Here is a 24175-nt window from a genome sequence, read left to right on the forward strand (position 1 = left end):
TCATCCGTCCTTTCTAATATAACGGTGACCATGTCGTACGGGACTTGGCCACGACCGCGGTGCATACGGTGCACCTCGAGAGCCGGAAAACCGTTTTTAATAAGGTCCTCCTTAACAAGAGTGGTTTCCCACTCCTTAGGGATTCCCTTTAGAATAATACGGAGGATACGTTCCTCCGGGAGGGCGTAGGTATGGAATTGTATTCCTCTACCTTTCAGAATCGAAGTGAGCTTTCTATGCTCAGAAGATGACGGGACCTGGATTTTGATCCCATCTTGGGTCGTGCGGGCGCTGGTGATTACGATGTTCTCCTCTTTCGCCCGAAGGGAGACTTCAATCAATCAAAGGACACGTAACCTGCAACTTTGTAGAAAAAGTTCGAAATCCTCTAAAATGGTGATGATAAATGACGTCAAGCCGCAAGATGCCACACACGATGGGTGGTGCGCAAGTGATGAGATTTTCTCCATGACTTATTGTAAATTTGCCGTATTACATTAACTACTTGGCCGGACAAATGGGGAGCGCTGAGCGCTCTCACTCGGTACAAAATTTACAACAGCAGACCTGAGGGTGCTCAGGCGCGAACCTCTGCTCAGGGCATCATCCGAAAGGATTATATTTGAAAGAATGTGGATCGATAGTGATAAGCGTTGAAATATGGAAATCATTGACCACGTCGGCTCCCCATCTGCCCGGCCAAGTAGTTAATGTCATATGACGCAAATCTACAACAAAAAAACCATATTGCTTGTTTAGGTGAATTAATTCTTTGTTTGGTTGCAGGCTTGAATCACCTGATTGTCCGATAAACTAAGATGATTCCGTGGTTCGGACGGCACGTTAAGCCGTTGGTCTTATTATCCGTAAAACACCTCCACCAACCCGCAGTGGAGCAGCGTGGCGGAGTATGCTCCATACCCCCTCTGGTTGAGGACAGCTCAGTAATGGGACGTATATAGGCTGTTTATGTTATGAGTTATTTATGTTAGATGAAATACTTCGATGTCGTCTTTTAGACGCTCTGGCTGGAAGTTGCAACTTTATGTTTCGTGTAACACTTTTCTGTGTTAGAATGTGTTTACTTTAAAAGGACGCCACACACAAAAAAGACAATAACATCATTTAAAATTTACACTGAACATTTACAAAGAATCATAGAGGATCTTCATTGGAATGATCATAAGGTGGTGGTGGACGTTCTGAGATAAAAGGGCCTCACTCAGCACAAGTCGCGGCGTGAATCACGACGCTGGTATTATGTGGACGCTGATGGGAGATTTTTATTATTATTTACATTTCACGACTTTACAGTGCAGAAGCGCCAATGCGTTGTAGGTAACATAGTTACACTTTGAATCGTCAATTTTTACATAACGAACGTCTCATCCGCCTAAAACTACTGCAGCTTCTCACAACCTGTATAGCCGGGGAAAAGAAGCTGCAAGAAAAACCTCGGCAAACAACATGCAAAAAAAAGTGGCGAGTGTGTGCGCGCCACAGTGCGCCTGCGTGCAGTGGTTTTAAATTCTGCTTCCGCTTGTGCCTTGAGCCCTCGCATAATCGCTGATAGCTCATCCATCACACGATAGTAATGAATGTTCGACAAATTGTCGGCACTGCTCGCTGTAGCTACTGGCAACATTGTTTTTATACTGTTTAATCTATAAAAACATTGTTTTTTTAATTTTCTTTTATCTATAAATCCAGTAGTTTTTTTTATAGTACCTGACACATTTTGATGAGTACCTATCGCAGAACTTATTTAAAAAAAAAAAAACAAAATCTAGTGAACGCAGTTGTACACGAGCATTAATATGTATACACTTTGGTACCATGTCACATTAACTTTTTTGACAAATTGAACTGTAAGTCTCACTAAATGTCAAATATGTTAGTGCGACAGAGTCCTAAAGTGGGTACATTATATTCCTCGTGACTGTACAGTATCTTTACACGCCGATTGTAACAAGATGTGCCATGGAGATTTCTTTACAGAGATTGGTTGTCTAAGCTAAACGAAGCTTAATGGTGTAATCATGTGGTACATACCTGGTTGTGGTAGTGCGCGAGGGGATGGTGCGGCACGTGCCGCATAGCCGGGTGCAGCATGGCACCCGCGCTGCTGCTGCCCTCTACCGCCTGCGGGGAAAATACCATTAACATAGGCACCATACAGTCAATAATCTCGTCAGTTTAATATTGTTTTAGTCTTTAAATGTTAAGTTATATAATGTATATGCATTATGCATATGTATGTGTCGTGGCCAGATCTTAGAATTGGTCATTTCATGATGTGTTCAACTATTTCATGAAATGGTCATATTTCATGAAATGGCCAACTTAAGTTGACCATATCGTTGAAACGTCAACGTTTAATGATATGTCAATCAACGTTTGGCCATATCGTTAATGCAGGCGGTGTTCATGTTAAGTGGTGTAATAAAAATGCGAATAGTCGATTAATTTCTTAGATTCAAAATTATTTACCTAATCGATATGGAAAATTGAAAAGTAATATTGATTCATCGATTATAATATCAATCAAGTTTTAAATATAATCGACACCAGCGCCACTACCGGTGGATAATGTTACTAATTTTACGATATGATTGCCAACGTTTGGCCATATCATAAAGTAATCATGCATTTAGTTGTTCATATCGTTAAACGTTTTGTGTTCATTGATCTGCCCAAACCACATCATGATGTGGCCAACGAATGATATTCTATTTCATGAAATGGTATATATATATATATTGATTGCAATTGAACTGCCGTCGGACTGCCCGTTTGGTTTGCAGTTCTATAGCAGTCGTGTCAACTGCATTCAAACTGCATCGGAACTGCAATTTGGCAGTCGGATTGCAGTTCAAATGCGTACCGTCTCTCTAGAGGCTTAGATGAATTGCTTCGATGTGGCCATTTTAACCCTCCTGATATACGATATACGAATGATACTGACCTCAGGCGGGTCATCCTTCACGTCGTCTCCAAGCTCCACCAGCTGCAAAGCTTCTTCCAGCAGGTCGAACCGCGACTCTCCCACCAGCTCGCGCGGCAGCTCGCCCTGAAGCACGTACTCGCCTTGATGAAGAAAACAAAACAATTAAAATCGGTATGGTTTAGTTTAAGTAATGGAACAGTGCAGTGAATATTCCGTGCTTCGCAAGGCGCGTTAAGCCGTTGGTCTCGGTTACTACTTATTGATGTAAGTAGTCAACCAATCAATCAATAATTCTTTATTGCACAAAAACATAAATTTAGGACTACGGAATGCAATAGAATTACATTTGCTTCGATCCTGACACACTTCTCTTGCTTCTCTGCTTACCCCGGTGAGAAATAGGCATGAGTTTATGTATGTATGTATTTACGGAATGCAATCCCGATCTCGCGAGATCTCGTCCAATTTTTCGGGATCAATCCCGACTAATATGACGAGATCCCATTCGACATTGACGGGATTGGGCGAATCTCCTTGAATTATACTTTTTTGTTTTGATTATGCTGATTTCCAAATCAAACTTACTTATTTAGTTAGTAATATTGAAGAATAAAGGTTTTTCTTTTCTTTTTTCAAAAATATTTGGTTTTAGTTGATTTATCACGAGCAAGTTTTCATCGTTTTCAGCCATCCTGACTTTACATCTTTTTATCGACTACACGAGATCCCGAAAATTTCGGGATCTGGCGGGATTGATATTTCCAATCCCGCGGGATCTCGAATTTGCCATATTGAGTCGGGATTGCATTCCCTACTCAGGACATGTACAGACGAATAAAATAAGCACAATAAGCCGCCTTATTGCTAAACAGCAACTTCTGCCAGGCAACCTTAGGGTTGAAAGAAGTTTATGCATTGTTTGTCCTTACGTTACATGAGCCATGTCAGGCGCCTATGGCGAATTATGACTTTGTCGCACCGAATGAGCGAAATCATTATTAACAAATATACAAGAAATCAAACGTTGCCATAAAGATATTTCAACTTTTGATTCAAAGCCGCAACCCTCTCCTTTTAAAACACACACCGCTTCTTAGCGGCCCTTTGAAACAGCTTGATTGATTTACAACTGTAATATTTTCGCAAAAATTCGCGCAAAAACTCTTGTAAATCATTTCAAATTTTAAACGTAGAGCAGCCGAACAGTGGCTAGTCGGGTGACCACAGGAAAAAAATAATAATAGACAAAAGATAAAAGGCTGGCAACCCTTTTGGTAGCCTCTGAATGGAGTTTTTGTAACGAGCGATAATCGCTTTAAGATTTTAAAGGTGTGACGATGTGGCCAGTTGTTTAAAGACAGAAACAATTTAAGTGCGATCCCTAAAGACGTCGGCAGAGCTACGAGTAATTACAAGAGAACTTGAAGCCAGTTTTGAAAAAAAAAAAGTCCCAATGTAAAAAGACGCAAAAGTTATGCAAAAAGAGTTTTAATACCTAGCCTTTAGGCAGACAGGGGGGTTAAAACGGCCACATCGAAGCAATTCATCTACGTAAAAAAAGCAATATTGCAATTTGACATTTGCGCATATAAAAGTAAGTGCGCAATTGAAACAAATGCCAAATAGTAACATTGCTTTTTTTCAGGTAATTTTTTTCGATGTGGCCATTTTAACCCCCTTATAATGTTATTCGATAGTTTCAAGAGAGTAGAGCTGATAGTTTCAAATATCTTGGAAGTATAATAAATAGTGACTCTAGATGCACACAAGACATAATAGCCAGAATTGCAATAGCCAAACAAGCATTTAACAGGAAAAAATACATTTTGAAAACCAAAAACATATCATTAGAGATTGCTACTTAGCAATAAGGCCGCCTATTGTACTAATTCTATTTCTCTTTTGTTTTGTATTTTGTTTTTTCCTGTTTGTGCAATAAAGTATTTGTTATGTTATGTTATGTTATGTTAAAAATAAGGAAACGGTTTATTAAATCATATATTTGGAGCATTGCACTCTATGGAAGTGAAACGTGGACTATGACACAGAGAGACAGAGAGAGATTGGAAGCGTTTGAGATGTGGTGTTGGCGAAGGACGGAGGGTATAAGCTGGACTGAAATGGTGTCAAATGAAAAAGTGCTGGAAAGAGTTGAAGAAAAGAGAACCATATTGAAGACTATAGAGAATCGGAGAGGAAATATGATTGGCCACCTGATACGACACGATTCATTTATAACAAACATTATAGAAGGAAAAATTGAAGGGAAGAGAGGAAGGGGTAGACCTAGGATAACATTTATGAAACAAATAAAAGAGAAGGTGCAGGTCGTGTCGTATCGGGAGGTGAAGGTTTTGGCGGGAAGAAGAGAGGAATGGCGGTTACTCCACCGAGCAGCTCTTAAATAGAGAGAGAGAGAATGTTATTCATCATTATCTCCCGTTTTAGACAGGGTCCGCTTACCTAACCTATAGATTTGACTGCCTGTCTGACCTTACTTACTGACTTATCATTAACACTTATTAAATCCACAAGATTTAAAAGTTAACACTTTAAACGTCAACCTGTCAAAGTGTATTAACTATTACCAGTGGCACAATACTAAAATTACTAGACAAAGCTTTAAGGGTATAATCCCTTTTTTGTCCGAGCGAGAAGGCGACAGTTTTTTTCAGTAGAATTGTAACGGCACTTGAAGATACTAAGACAGGGTTTAACTACCGAATTGTATTGTTAAAAATGAATTTGTATTATTGGATTACAAGTCGTCACTTTTGGTACACTATTTCGTTGTTATTAGGCAACCAAATTACAAAGTCGTATTATACAATATTTTATGTTTTTAAAGAATGTCTAGGGCCGTGTGCCGAGGATTTTCTTGCAGCTTCTTTTCCCCAAATCTTATTTTTGATGGTGTTTTTGGCTTTGTTGCCTAACGAACGCAAAAAAACTATTTAAAAAAACAAATGCGCCTTTTAAAATTTTGACTTTTAACACAAGGAAAACCCAGATTCAGTCGTACATTCGAACACAAAAACTGTTGAATTTCCGTCTCAAACCTTTATAAAGTACACGTGATAAAAAAACCATGCCAATATAATCGATTTACGATTCCATTCCGTCCGGTGTCCAAAATAAAATAAAAAAGAGTATTTTAATTGTTTTGCGCGAATTTGCCGCCATTTTGACCTTCACGGTCGACCAATCGGCGTGCGTTATTTTCGCGCGTAGGTACTTCTGAGCCGCGCCTAATTTTAGGTTATGTATTTTAGATTGTACCTATTTATAATATACCTTTTGATATCACGTGATTTTTAGGACTTAAGTTTGGCAAATGGCAATGTGTTGTGAACGCAACATCGCGCCTGGATCTCCGAAGGCGTAGGCTGATGTGTACAGTATATACAGTTATTCACCCTCTCCTGGCCACCTATGTTTAAATCCCAAGTAATAGTAGGCGAGTCTATTGCACATACCTGGCACAAATACTGGTAACCTTTTATGTTTTTTTGCTTATTGTAAATTTGCCGCAGATGGCATTAACTACTTGGCCGGACAAATGGGGAGCGCTGAAGGCTCTCACCCGGTACAACGTTTAAGACAACAGGCCTGAGGGTGCCCTGTTGGGCGAGAACCTCGGCTCAGGGCGTCGTCTGAGAGGAAAAATATTTGAAAGAATTAATCGACCTTAGCGGGTCGATAGCGTCGACTCCGCCGGCGTGGTCGACGATTTCCCTCAATCAGCGCTTATCGTTATCGACCCACTGGAGACCTCATGATATTAATTATTAAACAAACATGAATTTAAACACATAAAGTCGAATCAGTGTTAAGCAGAGACAATTCAAATCGGAAACGGCGCGGCTTGACAACAAAAACCGAACAATGGCCGACCGCGACGGATTTACCAATGATCTATGGCTCGATTGATCTATGGATCAATTCACTTTCGGCGCGAGTCACTGTCAAGGCTACTATAGTTAACGAAACTATAGTTCGTTATGCAATATTATTGTTGCAGTGTTCGGTTCAAGAACATATTTGTTATTATTTTGAGTAACGACAATACAATACAATACAAATACACTTTATTGCACCAAAATAAAAGAAATAATTACAAAAACGACCTCCGTGGTCCAGGCAAACGAGTCCCTCTGTAACCCATCGCTTACATGAATTTCAATTCATGAAATCCTTCGTGAGTGGTCCAGTGGTTGAGCGTTGGGCTCACGATCCGGAGGTTCCGGGTTCGATTCCCGGTGGGGACATATCACAAAAATCACTTTATCCCTAGTTTGATTAGAACATTACAGGCTGATCACCAGATTGTCCGAAATTAAGATGATCCGTGCTTGGCGTGTTAAGCCGTTGGTCCCGGTTACTACTTACTGATGTAAGTAAGTAGTCGTTACATGAGCCATATCAGGGGCCTTTGGCGGCTCAATAGTAACCCTGACACCAGGGTTGATGGGGTTGGTACTGCACCTCACAACCCACATGATAGAAGAATTATGTTGATGCCGGTGTATCCGATAAAGCCCTGTTAGCCGTGACTTACATCCTATAGAGTCACAGGTTCGAATCTAGGCTCGGGTTTTGAACCACTGTGTTTGAATGAAATTGATATCACGTGGTTTCCAGGGGTCTGTTTAATAAAACAATTGTAAATTACAATGACAATTTAATGTACATTGCGGAGTTAGTGATCCCAAATATTTTGCAGTTTCATATAAGCTACGTAATGAACACCAAATTGTCGTTGTAATTTACAATTGTAAGTTAAGAAACAGGCCCCAGGAATTGTGCCTGTACGTAAAAAGTACGTAAAACTATAATTTCTTCTCTCGTCTGGGTTGTGAGGTGGAGTACCAACCTCATCAACCCTACTGTCAGAGTTACTATTGAGCCGCCAAAGGCCCCTGACATGGCTCATGTAACGACTACATACTTACATCAGTAAGTAGTAACCACCATAACTACTAAAGATAACAGATAGACAAAACTTACTTTCGTACTATTAGTACCAATGTATGGTCTCTTAGCGAAAATAATTACAATTTAGCAAAAAAGTTCTCGACTTACACAATACTTAACACTTAAACATTTCCCAAGCTTAAAATGTTAACAAAGAAATTAACCTTTTATCTTTATAATTATCTTTTTGAAAGTCTACGGAAATGTAAGTGCTTTTCGTTTTCAGATCCAAATATTCAAATTAATCAAAAAATTTTCGGCCTCCGTGGTCTAGTGGTTGAGCGTTGTGCTCACGATCCGGCGGTCCCGGGTTATTTTAAAAGGTGTTATGGGCGAGTACCTAATACCAAACATTTGTTATTCATCATCATCATAATCTCCCTAGCGTGATCCCGTTTTTCACAAGGCCCGCTTAGGTACCTCACCTGAAGATTTGACAGGTCCGGTTTTTTCTGACCTGACCTTCTAATCTGCCAACCAACCCAATACAGACCATACATTTCTTATTATTATTTTTTTAAGATTTCAGCTTTATTATAAACTAGATGTCGCGTGGTTCGCTCGCAGCAAGCTGCTCGCGTGTCTTGTTTTCCCGCCATTTTTTTACCGCGATAGAATTTGACCAAGACTAAAATAGGTCTCGTGAAATCAAAAAAGTTCTAGATGCTATAGTTTTGCCAGGCCGTAGGTTGTCTCCCTGATGCGGAGCAGTTTTCCAAGATGACGTTCCGATCACACCCCTATACATCAATTTTAGCTCTGAGACATTTTCTGGAAAAACAAAAATTTGTATGGCGGCCATCTTGTTTTTCGGCCATTTTGTTTTTTTTTTCACTGGCGATAAAATTTGACCAAGACTTTAATAGGCTTCGTGAAAACCAAAAAGTTCCAGGTGCGATAGTTTCGCCAGGCTGTAGGGTGTCTCCCTGATGCGGAGTAGCTTTTGAAGATCGAAAAGTATTTCCATACTCAACATGATGTTTCGATCACATTCCATATACATCATTTTTACCCCCGAGGCATTTTCGGGAAAAACGAAACTTTGTATGGCGGCCATCTTGTTTTTCGGCCATTTTGTTTTTTTTTCTCCGGCGATAAAATTTGACCAAGATTTAAAAAGGCCTCGTGAAAAAAGAATCGTTCCAGGTGCGATAGTTTCGCCAGACCGTAGGGTGTCTCCCTGATGCGGAGCAGATTTCAAAGATCGAGAAGTACTTCCATACTCAACGTGATATTCCGTTTACAACCCCATACACAATTTTTACCCCCGAGGCATTTTCAGGAAAAACGAAAATTTTGTATGGCGGCCATCTTGATTTTCCGCCATTTTGTTTTTTTTTTCACCGGCGATAAAATTTGACCAAGATTTAAATAGGTTTCGTGAAATCAAAAATGTTCCAGATGCGATAGTTTTGCCAGGCCGTAGGGTGTCTTCCTGATGCGGAGCAGATTTCAAAGATCGTGAAGTACTTCCATACTCAACATGATGTTTCGATCACACCCCAATACATCATTTTTACCTCTGAGACATTTTCTGGAAAAACAAAAATTTGTATGGCTGCCATCTTATTTTTCGGCCATTTTGTTTTTTTTTCACTGGCGATAAAATTTGACCAAGACTTTAATAGGCTTCGTGAAAACAGAAAAGTTCCAGGTGCGATAGTTTCGCCAGGCTGTAGGGTGTCTCCCTGATGCGGAGCAGCTTTCGAAGATCGAAAAATATTTCCATACTCAACATGATGTTTCGATCACATTCCTCATACATCATTTTTACCCCCGAGGCATTTTCGGGAAAAACGAAAATTTTGTATGGCGGCCATCTTGTTTTTCCGCCATTTTGTTTTTTTTTCAGCGGGGATTGGATTTGACCAAGATTTAAATATGTTTCGCGAAAGAAAAATTGCTCCAGGTTTTATAGTTTTGCCAGGCCGTAGGGTGTCTCCCTGATGCGGAGCAGGTTTTCAAGATCGAGAAGTATTTCCATACTCAACAATACGTTCCGATTACACCCCCATACACAGTTTTTACCCACGAGACATTTTCCGGAAAAATAAAATTTTGTATGGCGGCCATCTTGTTTTTCCGCCATTTTGTTTTTTTTTCAACGACAATACAATTTGACCAAGAATTAAATAGGTTTTGTGAAAAAAGAATCGTTCCAGGTGCGATAGTTTTGCCAGGCCGTGGGGTGTCCCCCTGATGCGGAGCAGTTTTCCAAGATCTGGAAGTTTTCCCATACTCACCGGGAGGTCCCGATCACTTTTCTCATACATTATTTTTACCCCCCGACGCTCCTTCTGGGAGAACAATTATGTCAGTGAGTACATGGGTTTGTAGCTATATATAGTATAACTATATATAATATAATAAAAGAGTAAAATTACATTAAAACCGAACAGTTTAAAATATTTCACAATATTTTGCAGTAAGTAATCATAATTAATTTATATTTCAAATAAAATATTTGTTTTGAGTACTCGTTGATGTCTTTTGTATGAACGAATTTATTTTTTATCGATCATAGGCAAAGGAAAAAGATAAACTTACAGCCTATAAATAAAGAAGATGAATATATTTTTATAATCTAACGATGAAAGATACAAATACACGCCCGTAATCCCTATTGGGGCGACTGAGCCACTTGTATCGCAATTGGTATTGTAGTCTAAAAAAATGTTAAAAATAAGTTCCTTTCCTAAAATTAATTTCCATTGCATTTCAACCCTTTTTGTCAGAATCTATTAAAGCTTTTTTTTTAATTTATTTATAACATTAAAATTATATTTAAGCGCATGACAACAAAGATAAATTGTTATATTGAACAAAATGACTCCTATTTGCCAGTCGACCAATAAGAACCATCAATATCAATTTAATTCTTCGAAACAATTGTTCCAATCTCGCTTCATTAGTCCGCCATCTTGAAGTACTAAATTGCGTCCCGTCCCACGAAGCCACATTCCAATTTCAAATTGACCCGAATATCTTCTATCGCTCTCCAACACATGAATTAAAACGAGATAGAAAGAACATTTTTTGTTCCAAATTTTAAATTGCTCCGCGCTAGAGCGGGATGTCGATTGTTTCTTTTTTATTATTATTTTACTTTTTTTACATGCTGCGGTTTCGTCCTGTGCAGCTTTGTGGTTCGCCGCGTGTAAAATAAAAAATACTTTTATGTATTTTTTTGGTATTTAGGGACAGATGATTAATGCTAAAGTATATAATTAAAATTATTGGGTTTACCCTTGATGTGGATAAGGTTATGTACCTATTATATTAGCTTAGGGTTTTGCGAGCGGATTAGTAAAGACAAAAAATACATATTGCAAAGAATATAGTGATTTATATATTTAAAGTCCTTCAACGATGTCTTTTAATGAAGGAAGAGGTCGCTTTTAGCGATAAGGTCAACTTTACCCAATTGTTTAAAGTTCCTTTCTTGTAAATGTGTGTAATAAAGTGTTGTTTAGGTACCATGTCACATTAACTTTTTTGACAAATTGAACTGTAAGTCTCATTAAATGTCAAACATGATAATTCGACTGGGTTCTAAAGTGGGTACATGATATTACTCATGACTGAACACCAAAGGGTTAATGCACTAAACAGATCCGACTTTTCCATAAAATCATAAGACACCTCCGCTCGACTTTATTCAATACAGAGCTTTATTTTTCTTTTTTTATACCCAGGCACAGGCCTCGACCACAGACAGCCTCTTGAGACGTACCTCTTTTGAATTCCCGAACGTGTGGGACGTTCTCATTTTAAAACGTTTTGTTACTTTTTAATTTTTATTTCTTTTTTCTGGGACAACAATGGCGGTGGACGCGTTTTGAAATGTTGAGGTTATTTTTAAGTGCTGAGGTCTTGTAGGTAAAATGTTTCAAATAATATATTTTGATGTTTCTGTTTTGATAGATAGAGTCAGATACTGAGATATTTATTTTTTAAAGTTTTCATAGCACGGAGGAGTTTTTGACATCTATAAAATTAATATGTTGACATGATTGTAATGTAAAGACTATTTAATATTATATTTTTTATTCTAATCTAACAATGGCAATTCGAGCCGATGTAATATTTTTAATGTTTTTACAGATTCTTTTAGATTTCTGCCTAAAATTGACGTGTGTTCCATAATTTTTATGCTTCTCGATTAACCGTCCCTTTCTTTTTCAAGGGATAAGAAAATGACAGGTGTAACTTAAAATAAAGTTAGATTGTGTTGTGTGTGGTACGTTAAGCCGTTGGTCCCGGTAACTACTTACTGATGTAAGTACCAAGTCGTTATATGAGTCATGTCAGGGGCCTTTGGCGGCTCAATAGTAACCCTGACCTCACAAACTACACGAGAGAAACAAAAAATTGTGTTCAGGAATTGGCACCACGGACGTATGTCATACATTTTACTTATCGAATCGATTTTTTATAAGGTTACAAATGCGAAAAAGAGCGATTTGGGCGCATCAAATATTTTGTCATTTGGTTTGTCATCTTTGATCGATAACTGTCGGGCGATTGGGATTTCATGCCGCTTGGGACAACCTGGGCCTCCACACAGACAAAACATAAGTAAATAAGTTTCAACTTCCTTTTTTTCATAAGTGAATCCGCGATAGTCAATGTATTGGCGACCTACCAACAAAAACCCGATTCACGTGAAAAAACAATATGTATATTTCCACAGAAGCCAAAAGAAAAAGTCTTATTATTATATCAAAAATCAAAGACGAAAATGAATAAAAAATGATATCAAAACAGGTAAATTTCTAAAAAAACAACATTTAAAAAACTAATATAGGCTTCCGTTTGACCACAATCTCGCCTGATGGTAGGTGACGATGTGATCTAGGGCGGAAAACGCTTACCCAGCAAATACCTAAAGACTCTAGCCTTGAAGACTCCCAGATTACAACTATACAACTACAGTTACACTATCTTTTTTCAATAGGTAACATATTTACACTTTGAATCGTCAATTTTTACGTAACGAACGTCTCATCCGCCTAAAACTACTGCAGCTTCTTACAACCTGTATAGCCTGGGAAAAGAAGCTGCGAGAAAAACCTCGGCACAGGGCCCTAGATTGGGCCAAATTGGAGATGTCCTTAGACAAGGTTTAGTACGATATGTTTCATAAACGCTTATGAAACGATTGATGAATGTGGAGGAAGCAAGAGAAGTGTGTCAGGATCGAAACAAATGGAATTCCATAGTCTCTGCCTATAAATTATGTTATTATTAAATTATGAATAAATGTATGTAGTAAGCAAATATCAATATTACTTATACAACCGCCATTTTCTTTCAAGCTTTCTACTCCCAATAACACGAAGTGGTCGACCAAAATAGTACTAGAGAATAAAATAACGATTATTAACAATCTTTAAAACATTATTATATTCCAAGTTAGAAGAGGAACGGTGAAATGAAAGTAGACTCTTCGTATGAATCCACTCGTGCGCGCTTTCTACATACTAACTAGTACTTTGATTAGTTTTTAATGAATTTCTTAGCGGTGAGAACGTTGCGTACCATCTGCGGTGTTAAGTCGAAAGATAGAGTAAGAAACAGTGTGATAAAAGAGAGATGTAATGTAAAATATTTCACTAAGATTGAGAAGGAAATGTTAAGTTGGTTCGGACACATACTTGGGGACCACTCATATAGGATATGTAGGTATAGGACATTAATATGTATACACTTTGGTAACATGTCGCATTAACTTTTTTGACAAATTCAACTGTAAGTCTCACTAAATGTCAAATATGTTAGTGCGACAGGGTTCTAAGGTGTACATTATATTGCTCATGACTGTACTAGGGCAGTCAGAAGTACATTCATCGCATGAACTAAGTACCCACACCTCACTGAGCTTTCTGTTGAAGTTAACAATGCCATCGAAAAGATGACGAAAAAGAACAAAGACAGACTATCTTTGAGAGAGAGAGAGAGAGAGAGTGAGAGATAGAGAAATATTTATTTCGCAAATGTTTAATGTTTGTTTTTCTTTGTTGTCTTTGTTTGCCTAAAATCGTCATTGAAACATCGAGATCAAGAGCATAATAATTCAAATTCATCTCTATTCAATAGATAACATAGTTACACTTTGAATCGTCATTTTTTACATAACAAATGTCCGCTAAGTAAGTAAGAAATAGCTAATAGAAATTGCTGCGTCAACAATTGTAGTAGCCTGTGCTTAGAGTTCATTCTTTTAGCATTGGACAAAAGCTCATATATTGCTGAAACCCAGCTCTTATTTACAGATTATTAAGATAATAAGGATAATAATAATAATAATTATTATTATTAGGATAATAATTATTAAGGCCGCCCAAATTGTACTGTATTCATGAGTTAATGTCTGATTGTTTAAATGTAGTTCTGTGCAATAAAGTATATTTGATTTGATTTGATAATACTAGCTATTAAGTTTTCATTCATACTAACCACTATGGATGTATCAACGTCTGAAATAAACATATTTGAATTTGAAAAATTTGAATTTGTTAATAACAAAGCCGCCAATGTCATATTAAATGTTTTATCTATCGCAAAATAAACTTAGTGCGTACGTAATTTACGTTTTTTTTAAGAACGTCTAGGTTTTTCTTGCAGCTTCTTTTCCGCGGCTATACAGGTTGTGAGAAGCTGCAGTAGTTTTAGGCGGATGAGACGTACGTTATGTAAAAATTGACGATTCAAAGTGTAACTGAGTTATCTACTGAATATATTTGAATTCGTACCCACGCTTCATAGAGCTTTTTCTTGAACGTGATAGGATAGGTGATGAGGTTATGGTATGTGAATGTGATGGACTTTCCTTATTCCTATTATTTCTGTTATATTTTTTTATTTATGCTTCAATAAGTACAATATTTTGTATTGTATCTAAACCCTTTTAAAGGCTTTTATAAGGCATTGCGTTTGTACGTACTTGTTATTTGATAATTATTGCCGTTTTAAAAATAACAAAATGTATTTTTCTTTCTAATTGTAATAGTTTTGTACATTAATGTATTTTTATGAATGTAAATAATTTTATTTATTACATAATTAACATCAATTTAATTTATTCAATTTACATCAATTTGTTTTTAATATTTTTATTATATTTAAACATTGTCGCTTTGAGACTCTATATGTAGACAATGTTGTTGAGAACTTAATGGAATAACGCATATTTTTTTGTAAGTATAACTTTATGAAATCAATACTAAATACATATTAAGTAGACAAGAAATACCTACGGCATATTTCTATGCAATATGAAACTACCCAATTCGAGTTCCGACAGATGTAAAACTAACGAAAAACATTTTCTTTTTTCTATTTAATTTATTTATGAATTTTAATCAAGAAAAACGTAATAATAATTTCGACATTTTATCACGTTTTTCTATGACGTCACAAGTGTGCTTTTTCATGCAAATTCCATAGTAATTTCGTGTATTGTCGTTTAGTAAAAAGTAACTGATTTGACTAGTTGGAAATTGGCCTGTTGTCCGTAATGTTGGAAATGACACAAACACTCCGTCGGGTTTTACGACACGCGTGATGACAAGCAGCTGAAAGTCTTCTGTTTTTGATTCGCTCCCAGAGCAGCATAGAAGCATTAATACTTTTCTGAGCGAAAAACAACGCGAGCAAAGAGACGCTACTACACTACAAATAACCTCCTCCTTTTTTAAAGTCGTTTTAAAAAAAGAAAAAGAAATACCTACCAAAAGATCACGTATAATCACTTTCTTATCACAATCACTTAAGTATTAGTTCCGCAAACTATTACCAGTACTCGCACTGTCACAGTGAAAAGTTTTTTTTTTATCAATGACTAGCTTAAAAAACGCAAACGGCTGATGACCTAGCTTATTTTTTTTATTTTCTGCACTATGAATTTCACTTTTCCGGCGGCGCGAGGCAAGGATACGGCTCCTTACAGCCTCTATCGGATAATGGAGTCTGGATGGAACCTTTTTGTCCCTTGCCCGGTACGTACTGGCCATATTTTTTTTCTACATTGTCTCGCCCAACCGGATCGGCCTACGATAAAACGCCTGTAGGCGGAGCGTATCCGAACGCACGCTCGTTCCGGCCGCGTCTCTTTCTTGCATGTAATATTCTTGTGTGTGAGAAAGAGACGACGACATGTTCGGTGAGAGGGCTTTGAAACCTGATTTTGCGTAATGTTTTTTCTCTCGGGGCAAAGGATATAAAGTTATACAGCTTAGTAGGTATATTCAAGTTTAGGTATGGTCGATCTTTGTGTATTGTGTGTTGCTTATTGCTTGTTTTATGTTAGTTATGGCTATGTTAAGTATTTTGTGGTTTATGTAGTTGTGTGATGAGGATGTTTTACATTTTTATTACATTATTTTATTCAGCGAAACAGCAATGGTTGGTCTAACAGACAGCTCGGTGAGGTGTGGGTACTTAGTTCATCTTGTGACGAACACCTGAATACCCCATTAGGATATAGCCGTGAGCTTCTTCTTCCATCGTGTGGATTACCAACCCCATCAACCCTGGTGTCAGGGTTATTACTGAGCCGCCATATGCCCCTGACATGGCTCATGTAACGACTACGTACTTACATAAGTAAGTAATAACCGGGACCAACGGCTTAGCATGCCTTCCATCTCATCTTACTTCTGGACAATCAGGTGATCAGCCTGTAATGTCCTAAGCAAACTAGGGATCACAAAGTGATTTTTGTGATTTGTCCCCACCGGGATTCGAACCCGGGACCTCCGGATCGTGAGCACAACGCTCAACCACTGGACCACGGAGGCCGTTGCGAAATGGCAATTGACTCTCTATTACATACGATTCCTCTGCCTACCCCTTCGTGGAAACAGGCGAGATGCTAAGTAACATTATTTTCAGCAAACGTTCCAAATGTTGTTTGGAAGTGACTGTTATGTGGCAATAAGGCTACCTTTACTCGTATTTTATTCTATTGTGAGTCGTCAAGACGTCTAGAGAAACTTACGTAGGAACGCTTTTTAAATCAAATATGGTTTACCAATTTTAATTTATAAAAAAAAAATGGTAGGGAGTAGATAGGCTAGTTTCCAACTAGTCAAATCAGTTACTTTTTACTAAAAGTCAAAACACGAAATTACTATGGAATTTGTATGAAAAAGCACACTATGACGTCATAGAGAAACGTGACAAAATGTCGGACTTATTATTACGGTTTTCTTGAAAATGTGGCGGTGTGTGTGTGCGGTGTTCTTGAGTTTGTAAATGTGGCGTCCAATATGGAAATAAATATTTTCTTTCTTTCTTTCTTTCTTTCTAAAATCTTCTTCGTTAGTTTTAGATCTCTCTTTATTTAGTAATCAGAATTTTATAATTTATTTGTAACCTGCAATACGGCAATGTTTAAATACAATAAAAATATTATGAACAAATTGATGTAAATTGCATTTTATGTAGCACACTGTGACGTCATACAGTAACATAATAAAGTCCCAGTCAAATACCCTATTTGTCTTTGACCTAGAACACTACCTCATCATCATCACCAGCCCATTAACGTCCCCACTGCTGGGGCACGGGCCTTCCCTATGGATGGATAGGGAGATCGGGCCTTAAACCATCACGCGGGCCCAGTGCGGATTGATGGTTATTAACGACTGCTAATGCAGCCGGGACCAACGGCTTAACGTGCCTTCCGAAGCACGGAGGAGCTCAAGATGAAAACTTTTTCTTTTTTGGTCAACTGTGTGGACACTACCTATTTCTATAGAAATTCCATAGAAATTTATCTGTCAAATTATTATTTATAATATTGTCATGGAAATCAGAAAGATTTTTTTTTAGATTTGGCTTCGCGCGGCTTGTGCATTTGCCACAGGCAAAGAAGAAAAAAACAAGGATCGGAATTTGGAAAAACAAGAAAGGAAATCAGAAAGCTAACACACATGTACGATAAGGTACAAAAGTCCAATCAGTTCCTCATAAATTCTATAATTATGACAACTAATGGTTCATAATTTCACCACTGTTTACAAATAATTCGCTGGGCTCAGTGACTGCACTTTTGCTCTTTGATTATACATTTAATATTTAAAAACCGAACACTTTCGCTGGCGGAAGCGGATGTGCTATTCACGGTGACGTCACAAGATGGCGGCTAGTCATCGTCCATCAGCATTTTCGATACAACGGCCGAACAAGTGAGAATGAGTTGTTTATAACCAAAACATCTTTAAAGCTCAATCTTCATTCCGTTACGATGTCGTACGCTGGATATGTTGAACCTTATGGTGATAAGGGATCAGCCTATCGCCCATAACATTAGTCCGTCATGTTGGAGGACACAATCTGTCGGTTTTTACGACATGCCAGGGAAGAGAAGCAGCTGAACGTGTTCTATGTTTTTTATTTGCTCCCAGAACAGCATAGCCATCCATCATCGTATCCAGCTTACGGCATCGTATCAACAGTGGCTGCAAGTTGTCTTTGATTACTTGTGACTCTGCCCACTCCATTAGGGATTACGGGCGTGAGTTTATGTATGTATGTTCATTCCGTTACCTCTCTCCGGGACATAAAATAGCATCACGCTGGTATCCCCAAAGGGTTAGGCAGAGGTGTATATAATACACATCCACTCCTCGCCAGAAATGTCTAAGCCCCATGGAATAGGGGGTGAGCCTATTGCCAATATTTATTTATTTATTTTATTAGGTTTTGTGACAAAAACACTTTTACATATATAACTTAACCTATTTACAAATACTGGACTAGTGCTCGTCCAATTATAGGCAAACACAACATGCTACTTTATTAACGCTACAAAGGACGACAATCTACATAAAATAAAGAAACAACAGAGAAATAAATCTTAAAAAGAATAAAACAACACTTAATAAACTTAAATGGTTAAAGATCACTCGGCCAAACGAACATTCACAAAATTATTTAATATTTTTTTAAATTTAGGTAAGGAACAGGATAGCAAATCGACTTTGGATTCCTTATAAAAGTTATTATGTTAAGGGTAATAACCGGAAGTTATTATGTTAAGGGTAATAAAGGTAATAACCGGGCACAACTCCTGGAAACCACGTTATGTCAAATATCTGTGATCCAAACATGAATTCGAACTCATAAAGTCGAATTATTTCGTGTACTAAGCTCAAAATATATTATGAAAGTCTGATTACTAAATAAAGACAGATCTAAAACTAACGAAACACATTTTCTTTTTTCTATTTAACAATACAATACAATGCACTATTTATATTTTCTATTTAACTTATTTCTGAATTCTAATTAAGAAAAACGTAATAATAAGTCCGACATTCTGTCACTTCTATGCTGTTCTGGGAGCATATAAAAAACATAGAACACGTTCAGCTGCTTCTCTTCCCTCTCTTCCCGGGCGTGTCGTAAAAACCGACAGAGGGATTGTGTCCTCTAACGTGATGGACTAATGTTATGGGCGATAGGCTGATCCCTTATCACCACAAGGTTCATCATATCCATCTTTGGACTTCGTATCAACAGTGGCTGCAAGTTGTCTTTGATTACTTGTGGCTCTGCCCACCCCATTAGGGATTACGGGCGTGAGTTTATGTATGTATGTATGTACATTCTGTCACGTTTTCTATGACAACACAGTGTGCTTTTTCATACAAATTCCATAGTAATTACATGTTCTGACGTTTGGCAAAAAGTAACTTCTTGTATCTTGTGGGTTGTGAGGTCGACAACCAACCTCATCAACTCTGGCGGGTTGCTATTGAGCCACCAAAGGCCTCTGACATAGCTCATGTAACGACTACATACATCACAAGTTAGTGATTATTTAGAAGATATGAATGAATGGGATTAACTGTCTGAGAACTGATATTAGGCAGCTAAATTACTCAATTGTATATCAATATTTTATGTTTATTTTTTTAAAGAACGTCTAGGGCCCTGTGCCGAGGTTTTTCTTGCAGCTTCTTTTCCCCGGCTATACAGGTTGTGAGAAGCTGCAGTAGTTTTAGGCGGATGAGACGTTCGTTATGTAAAAATTGACGATTCAAAGTGTAACTATTTTACCTACTGAATAAAGATATTTTTGAATTTGAATTTGAATTTGAACTGTATGATATTTCCAATCTCGCGGGATCTCGAATTTGCGATCTCGAGTCGGGATTGCATTCCCTACCAACCCATGATTCTCCGCCATGAAGTTTAAAAAGGCTAAACCGCCGGTTTGTGATGACATGGCGCGTGGTGTGTGACGTCATCATGACGCGAGAGTTCAGCGCCAGCTCAACCTTGTATTGTCTGGTGCAAGGTACCCAGAGCCACGTGTTCTATAACTTTAGGCGACGTCTTAGACGCAGCCTGTGGATTCAGTACACGCAGAAGGCCTATAATTCCCTACGAAGTCCACATCGAAGCAATTCATCCAAAAAAAGCAATATTGCAATTTGACATTTGCCCATATAAAAGTTAGTGCGCAATGCAAACAAATGTCAAATAGCAATATCGCCTTTTTAGATTAATTGCTTCGATGCGACCTTTTAACCCCCCAGGTTTCTACTTCTTCTACCGTGTGGGTTGTGGACCTCATGAAGCCTGGTGTCAGGGTTACTATTTAGCCGCCATAGGCCCCTGACATGGCTCATGTAACGACTACGTAGTTACATTAGTTAGTAGTAACCGGGACCAACGGCTTAGCTTAACTTCTTTTCCCCGGCTATACAGGTTGTGAGAAGCTGCAGTAGTTTTAGGCGGATGAGACGTTCGTTATGTAAAATTGACGATTCAAAGTGTAACTATGTTACCTACTGAATAAAGATATTTTTGAATTTTAAATTTTGAATTTTGAACTTGCCAAATAATAATCCGATTGTAGGAAACGAATATCATACTCACATCTCCCGCATTATCTCGTTTTTCACAGGGTCCGCTTACCTAACCTGAAGATTTGACAGGTCCGGTTTTTTACAGAAGCGAGCAGAGAGCGAAGCGTTAAGTCACATACCTCCGATTCCTCCGAAAATGCATTTCTCGGGAATGTGGGTTTTGGGTGAGGTTAATCATATCGTCTGGAGCGATAAAATGACTGTGGTATATCACGATGCGCATGGAAACCCTAGAGGTGACCCACGCTGACGTAAAAGCTGCATCCGCTCCTATGATGGAAGTTATTAACGAATAAAAGGTCCTTAACAACCCCACGCCCCAAATACCTCTACAACCTCACATCTACAAATTACCAGAAAATTTTACAATTCATAACCGCACAAAACGAACAATCGCGGCGTCCGATCTTGACCGCTTTTTTTTTAAAGCCACAGACGACAAATGCTATTATCTTAAAAGCTACCACAGATCTCGTTAAGTCAAAAAAAATATAGATAAAAAAAACAATTAAGAAGTCAGGTAGCGGTCGCCAGCGATTCTGTAATCCTTTATCTAAAACATTGCAGTGTAAAGGGGTGTTAATAGCGCGTAATTTTTCGGTTTTTTTTGTTGCTTTATCGATATTTGGTGATTTTTTGGTGCAGGTCGTGTCGTATCGGAAGGTGAAGGTTTTGGCGGGAAGAAAAGAGGAATGGCGATTACTCCACCGACAAGAGCGCAGCTCTTAAATAGAGATCGATATTTGAGGTTGAGTTTGTATTGTTATAGACCAAACGTTAAATGCTAACCATCTGCAAACTGTAATACCATTTTTATTGCGAATAAATGATTATCAATTATGCTTAGTCATCAAGGACAGGCTATTTGACAACTCAGTCAAATGATATACTTTTAAAAAAACGTTACAATAAAATGCAAAACCCATCACGTTGGTCTAACAGAAAGCTCGGTGATGCGTGGATACTTAGTTCATCTTGCGATGGGTGTACCTCTGACTACCCCAATTGGGATACAGTCGCGAGCTTGTGTTACGTTATACGTTACAACAATTGATTGTATCAGAAATCAGAATCATTTATTCAAAGTAATTATCGTGAGTTAACTTCCGAACTTCCGATGTAGTTCCGATGGTTGAACTCCGGAGGTCCCGGGTGTACGGTACTAGGTGCACCGAACTTGAATATTTATTGGATTGTCGCACTGTTGTGGGTCCACTAATGCACTACTTTAATAACACGCACTAATTGTTACTGATAATTAGTATTTATTATAATTAAAATTGAGGAGCACAATGTCGTTGTTGTAATGGTTCGTAGCAGAGAGAGAGACACAATTATTGCCATATTAAAATAATATAAAAAAAGTAAATTTGTTGGGTTGCCAACACCGGGTTCGAATCCCAGTGGGGACAAAACACTTTGTGATCCCTAGTTTGGTTAGGACATTGCAGGCTGATCACCTGATTGTCCGTAAATAAGATGATCCGTGTTTCGGAAGGCACGTTAAGCTGTTGGTCCCGGTTACTACTTACTGATGTAAGTGCGTAGTCGTTACTTGAGTTACGTCAGGGGCCTTTGGCGGCTCAATAATAACCCTGACACCAGGGTTGATGAGGTTGGTCATCCACCTCATAAGCCACACGATAAAAGAAGAATGGATTAACTTATTGAGTGCAGGATGGAAGGGGCAAGTCACAGGGACTGTAACCTGGAACCTGACAGAGGGCAGCAGTAACTGTCGGTACTATTCAGAGGCGGAGGACAGGAGTCCTAGAACGGCTTTGATATAGACTACTCTGGGCGCCATTTCACTTTTTCAGACAGAGTACTGCAGGGCGGAAGGCATGAGGGAAACCACTGTTCTATTTTTGTCCTAAAAAAGTAGCATGGAGAATGCTACACCGACAAGAGCGTTGCTCCTAAATTAATGATGGTGATGATGAAACTTATTGAAGGTCAATTTAACAGTTTTGAATCTACCTCATTACGCAAGGTGTTATGGCTGAGGAGAAGAAATGACAAAACCGTAAAATAAGTGTTTCTGTTGCAGTTTCTTGTCATTTCTTCTCCTTACTAACTTCTCAGCCAACTAGAGGCACATTTTGCTACAAATTGCTCAATTCTGGCCGCCCCTGAGGAGTAATGGGCACGAGTTTCTGATGCTTCTCTTGTAAAATGTACTCCAACCAGCCACATTTGATACATAACTTCACGAGTATATCCCAATTCGTGTAGTTAGGGGTACATCCATCGCAAGATGAACTAAGTACAATCATGAGCAATATAATCTACCCACTTTAGGACTCTGTCGCACTAACATATTTGACATTTAGTGAGACAGTTCAATTTGTCAAAAAAGTTAATCTGACATGGTACCAAAGTGTATACTACATATTAATGCTCGTGACCGTACCCACACCTCACCGTGCTTTCTGTTAGACCAACGTGATAGGTATCGCCGTATCGCCGTTCATAATAAGGTATTCGACTGGGTCATATATAAATTATAAAATGCTAATCTAGAAATAGAAGCCAGACTGAGATGGCAAAATACAATCTAATTTTACTTTTCGACTTATTTTCCAGTTTTATTTATGATTCAAGTAACAATGAGTACGACGTTTGACCGCTTTTGTTAATGACGTCACAGGACAGTATTTCCATACAAACTCCAAAGAAAACTTTCGTTTTGACGTTTCGTAAAAATGTACCTCATTTGACTAGGTTGTCTATGGTCGAGCCAACTGTGTTGGTGAACTGCACTTAAAGACATTTGATTCGAAGTTCTAAGATGGATATTATGAACAGGTAATCAGTCTGTTACCCATTATAATGGGCCATCGTGTTAAAAAGAACACCATCTATCTGTCGGTATTTACGACATGCTAGGAAATACTAGCTGCTTCATCCACCCCTACAGTGGTAAATGGCGTGAAGCATGTTATTTTCACGTTCAATTCTACGCGCAGAAGCCTAGGTACTTATAAATTCACATCCTGTTACACCACTATCTTCCTCACGTCGCAAAATAAGACTTACTGTGCCACGTTAAAGACGAAAATCATTCGGCAAACAAAATGGACTTACAACGTTCTAACCTTTGATCCAATTTTATTGATTCGAAAAACGAACCGGCCAATCACAGGCCTCCTCATACAAAAATGGCCGCCGAGGGTAGAATCCCTTTTGGAAATTTATACCATTATAATTTATTACGCTTTGTGGCGCGGACATTAATCTTTTTCTTTTATTAATGGTGTTCCGTCTTTTATTTTAATGAAATGGCGCGCTTTCCTGCGGTTTTCTGGGCGGCCATTTTGTTTGCGTATTGATTTTCTTTTAGGCAGCGGCATTAATTGTATTCAGCCTG

At 38.2% G+C, this 24175-nt stretch overlaps 1 protein-coding gene across 10 annotated transcripts in view; it reads right to left on the reverse strand.

Annotated features, from left to right (window-relative positions):
* The window catches only part of LOC126379371 (nuclear factor erythroid 2-related factor 2-like), a 128143-nt gene that overhangs the window by 55835 nt on the left and 48133 nt on the right, over positions 1-24175 (reverse strand). For all 10 annotated transcript variants that reach the window (XM_050028103.1, XM_050028102.1, XM_050028101.1 and 7 more), the window contains exons 6-7: positions 2966-3087; positions 2053-2142 (exon numbers count right to left, since the gene is read on the reverse strand). In XM_050028103.1, the coding sequence (XP_049884060.1) occupies positions 2053-2142; positions 2966-3087 (212 nt within the window). The remainder of the gene's footprint in view (positions 1-2052; positions 2143-2965; positions 3088-24175) is intronic.

The sequence above is a fragment of the Pectinophora gossypiella genome, chromosome 29 (genome assembly GCF_024362695.1).
Source record: "Pectinophora gossypiella chromosome 29, ilPecGoss1.1, whole genome shotgun sequence".
NCBI lineage: Eukaryota > Metazoa > Arthropoda > Insecta > Lepidoptera > Gelechiidae > Pectinophora > Pectinophora gossypiella.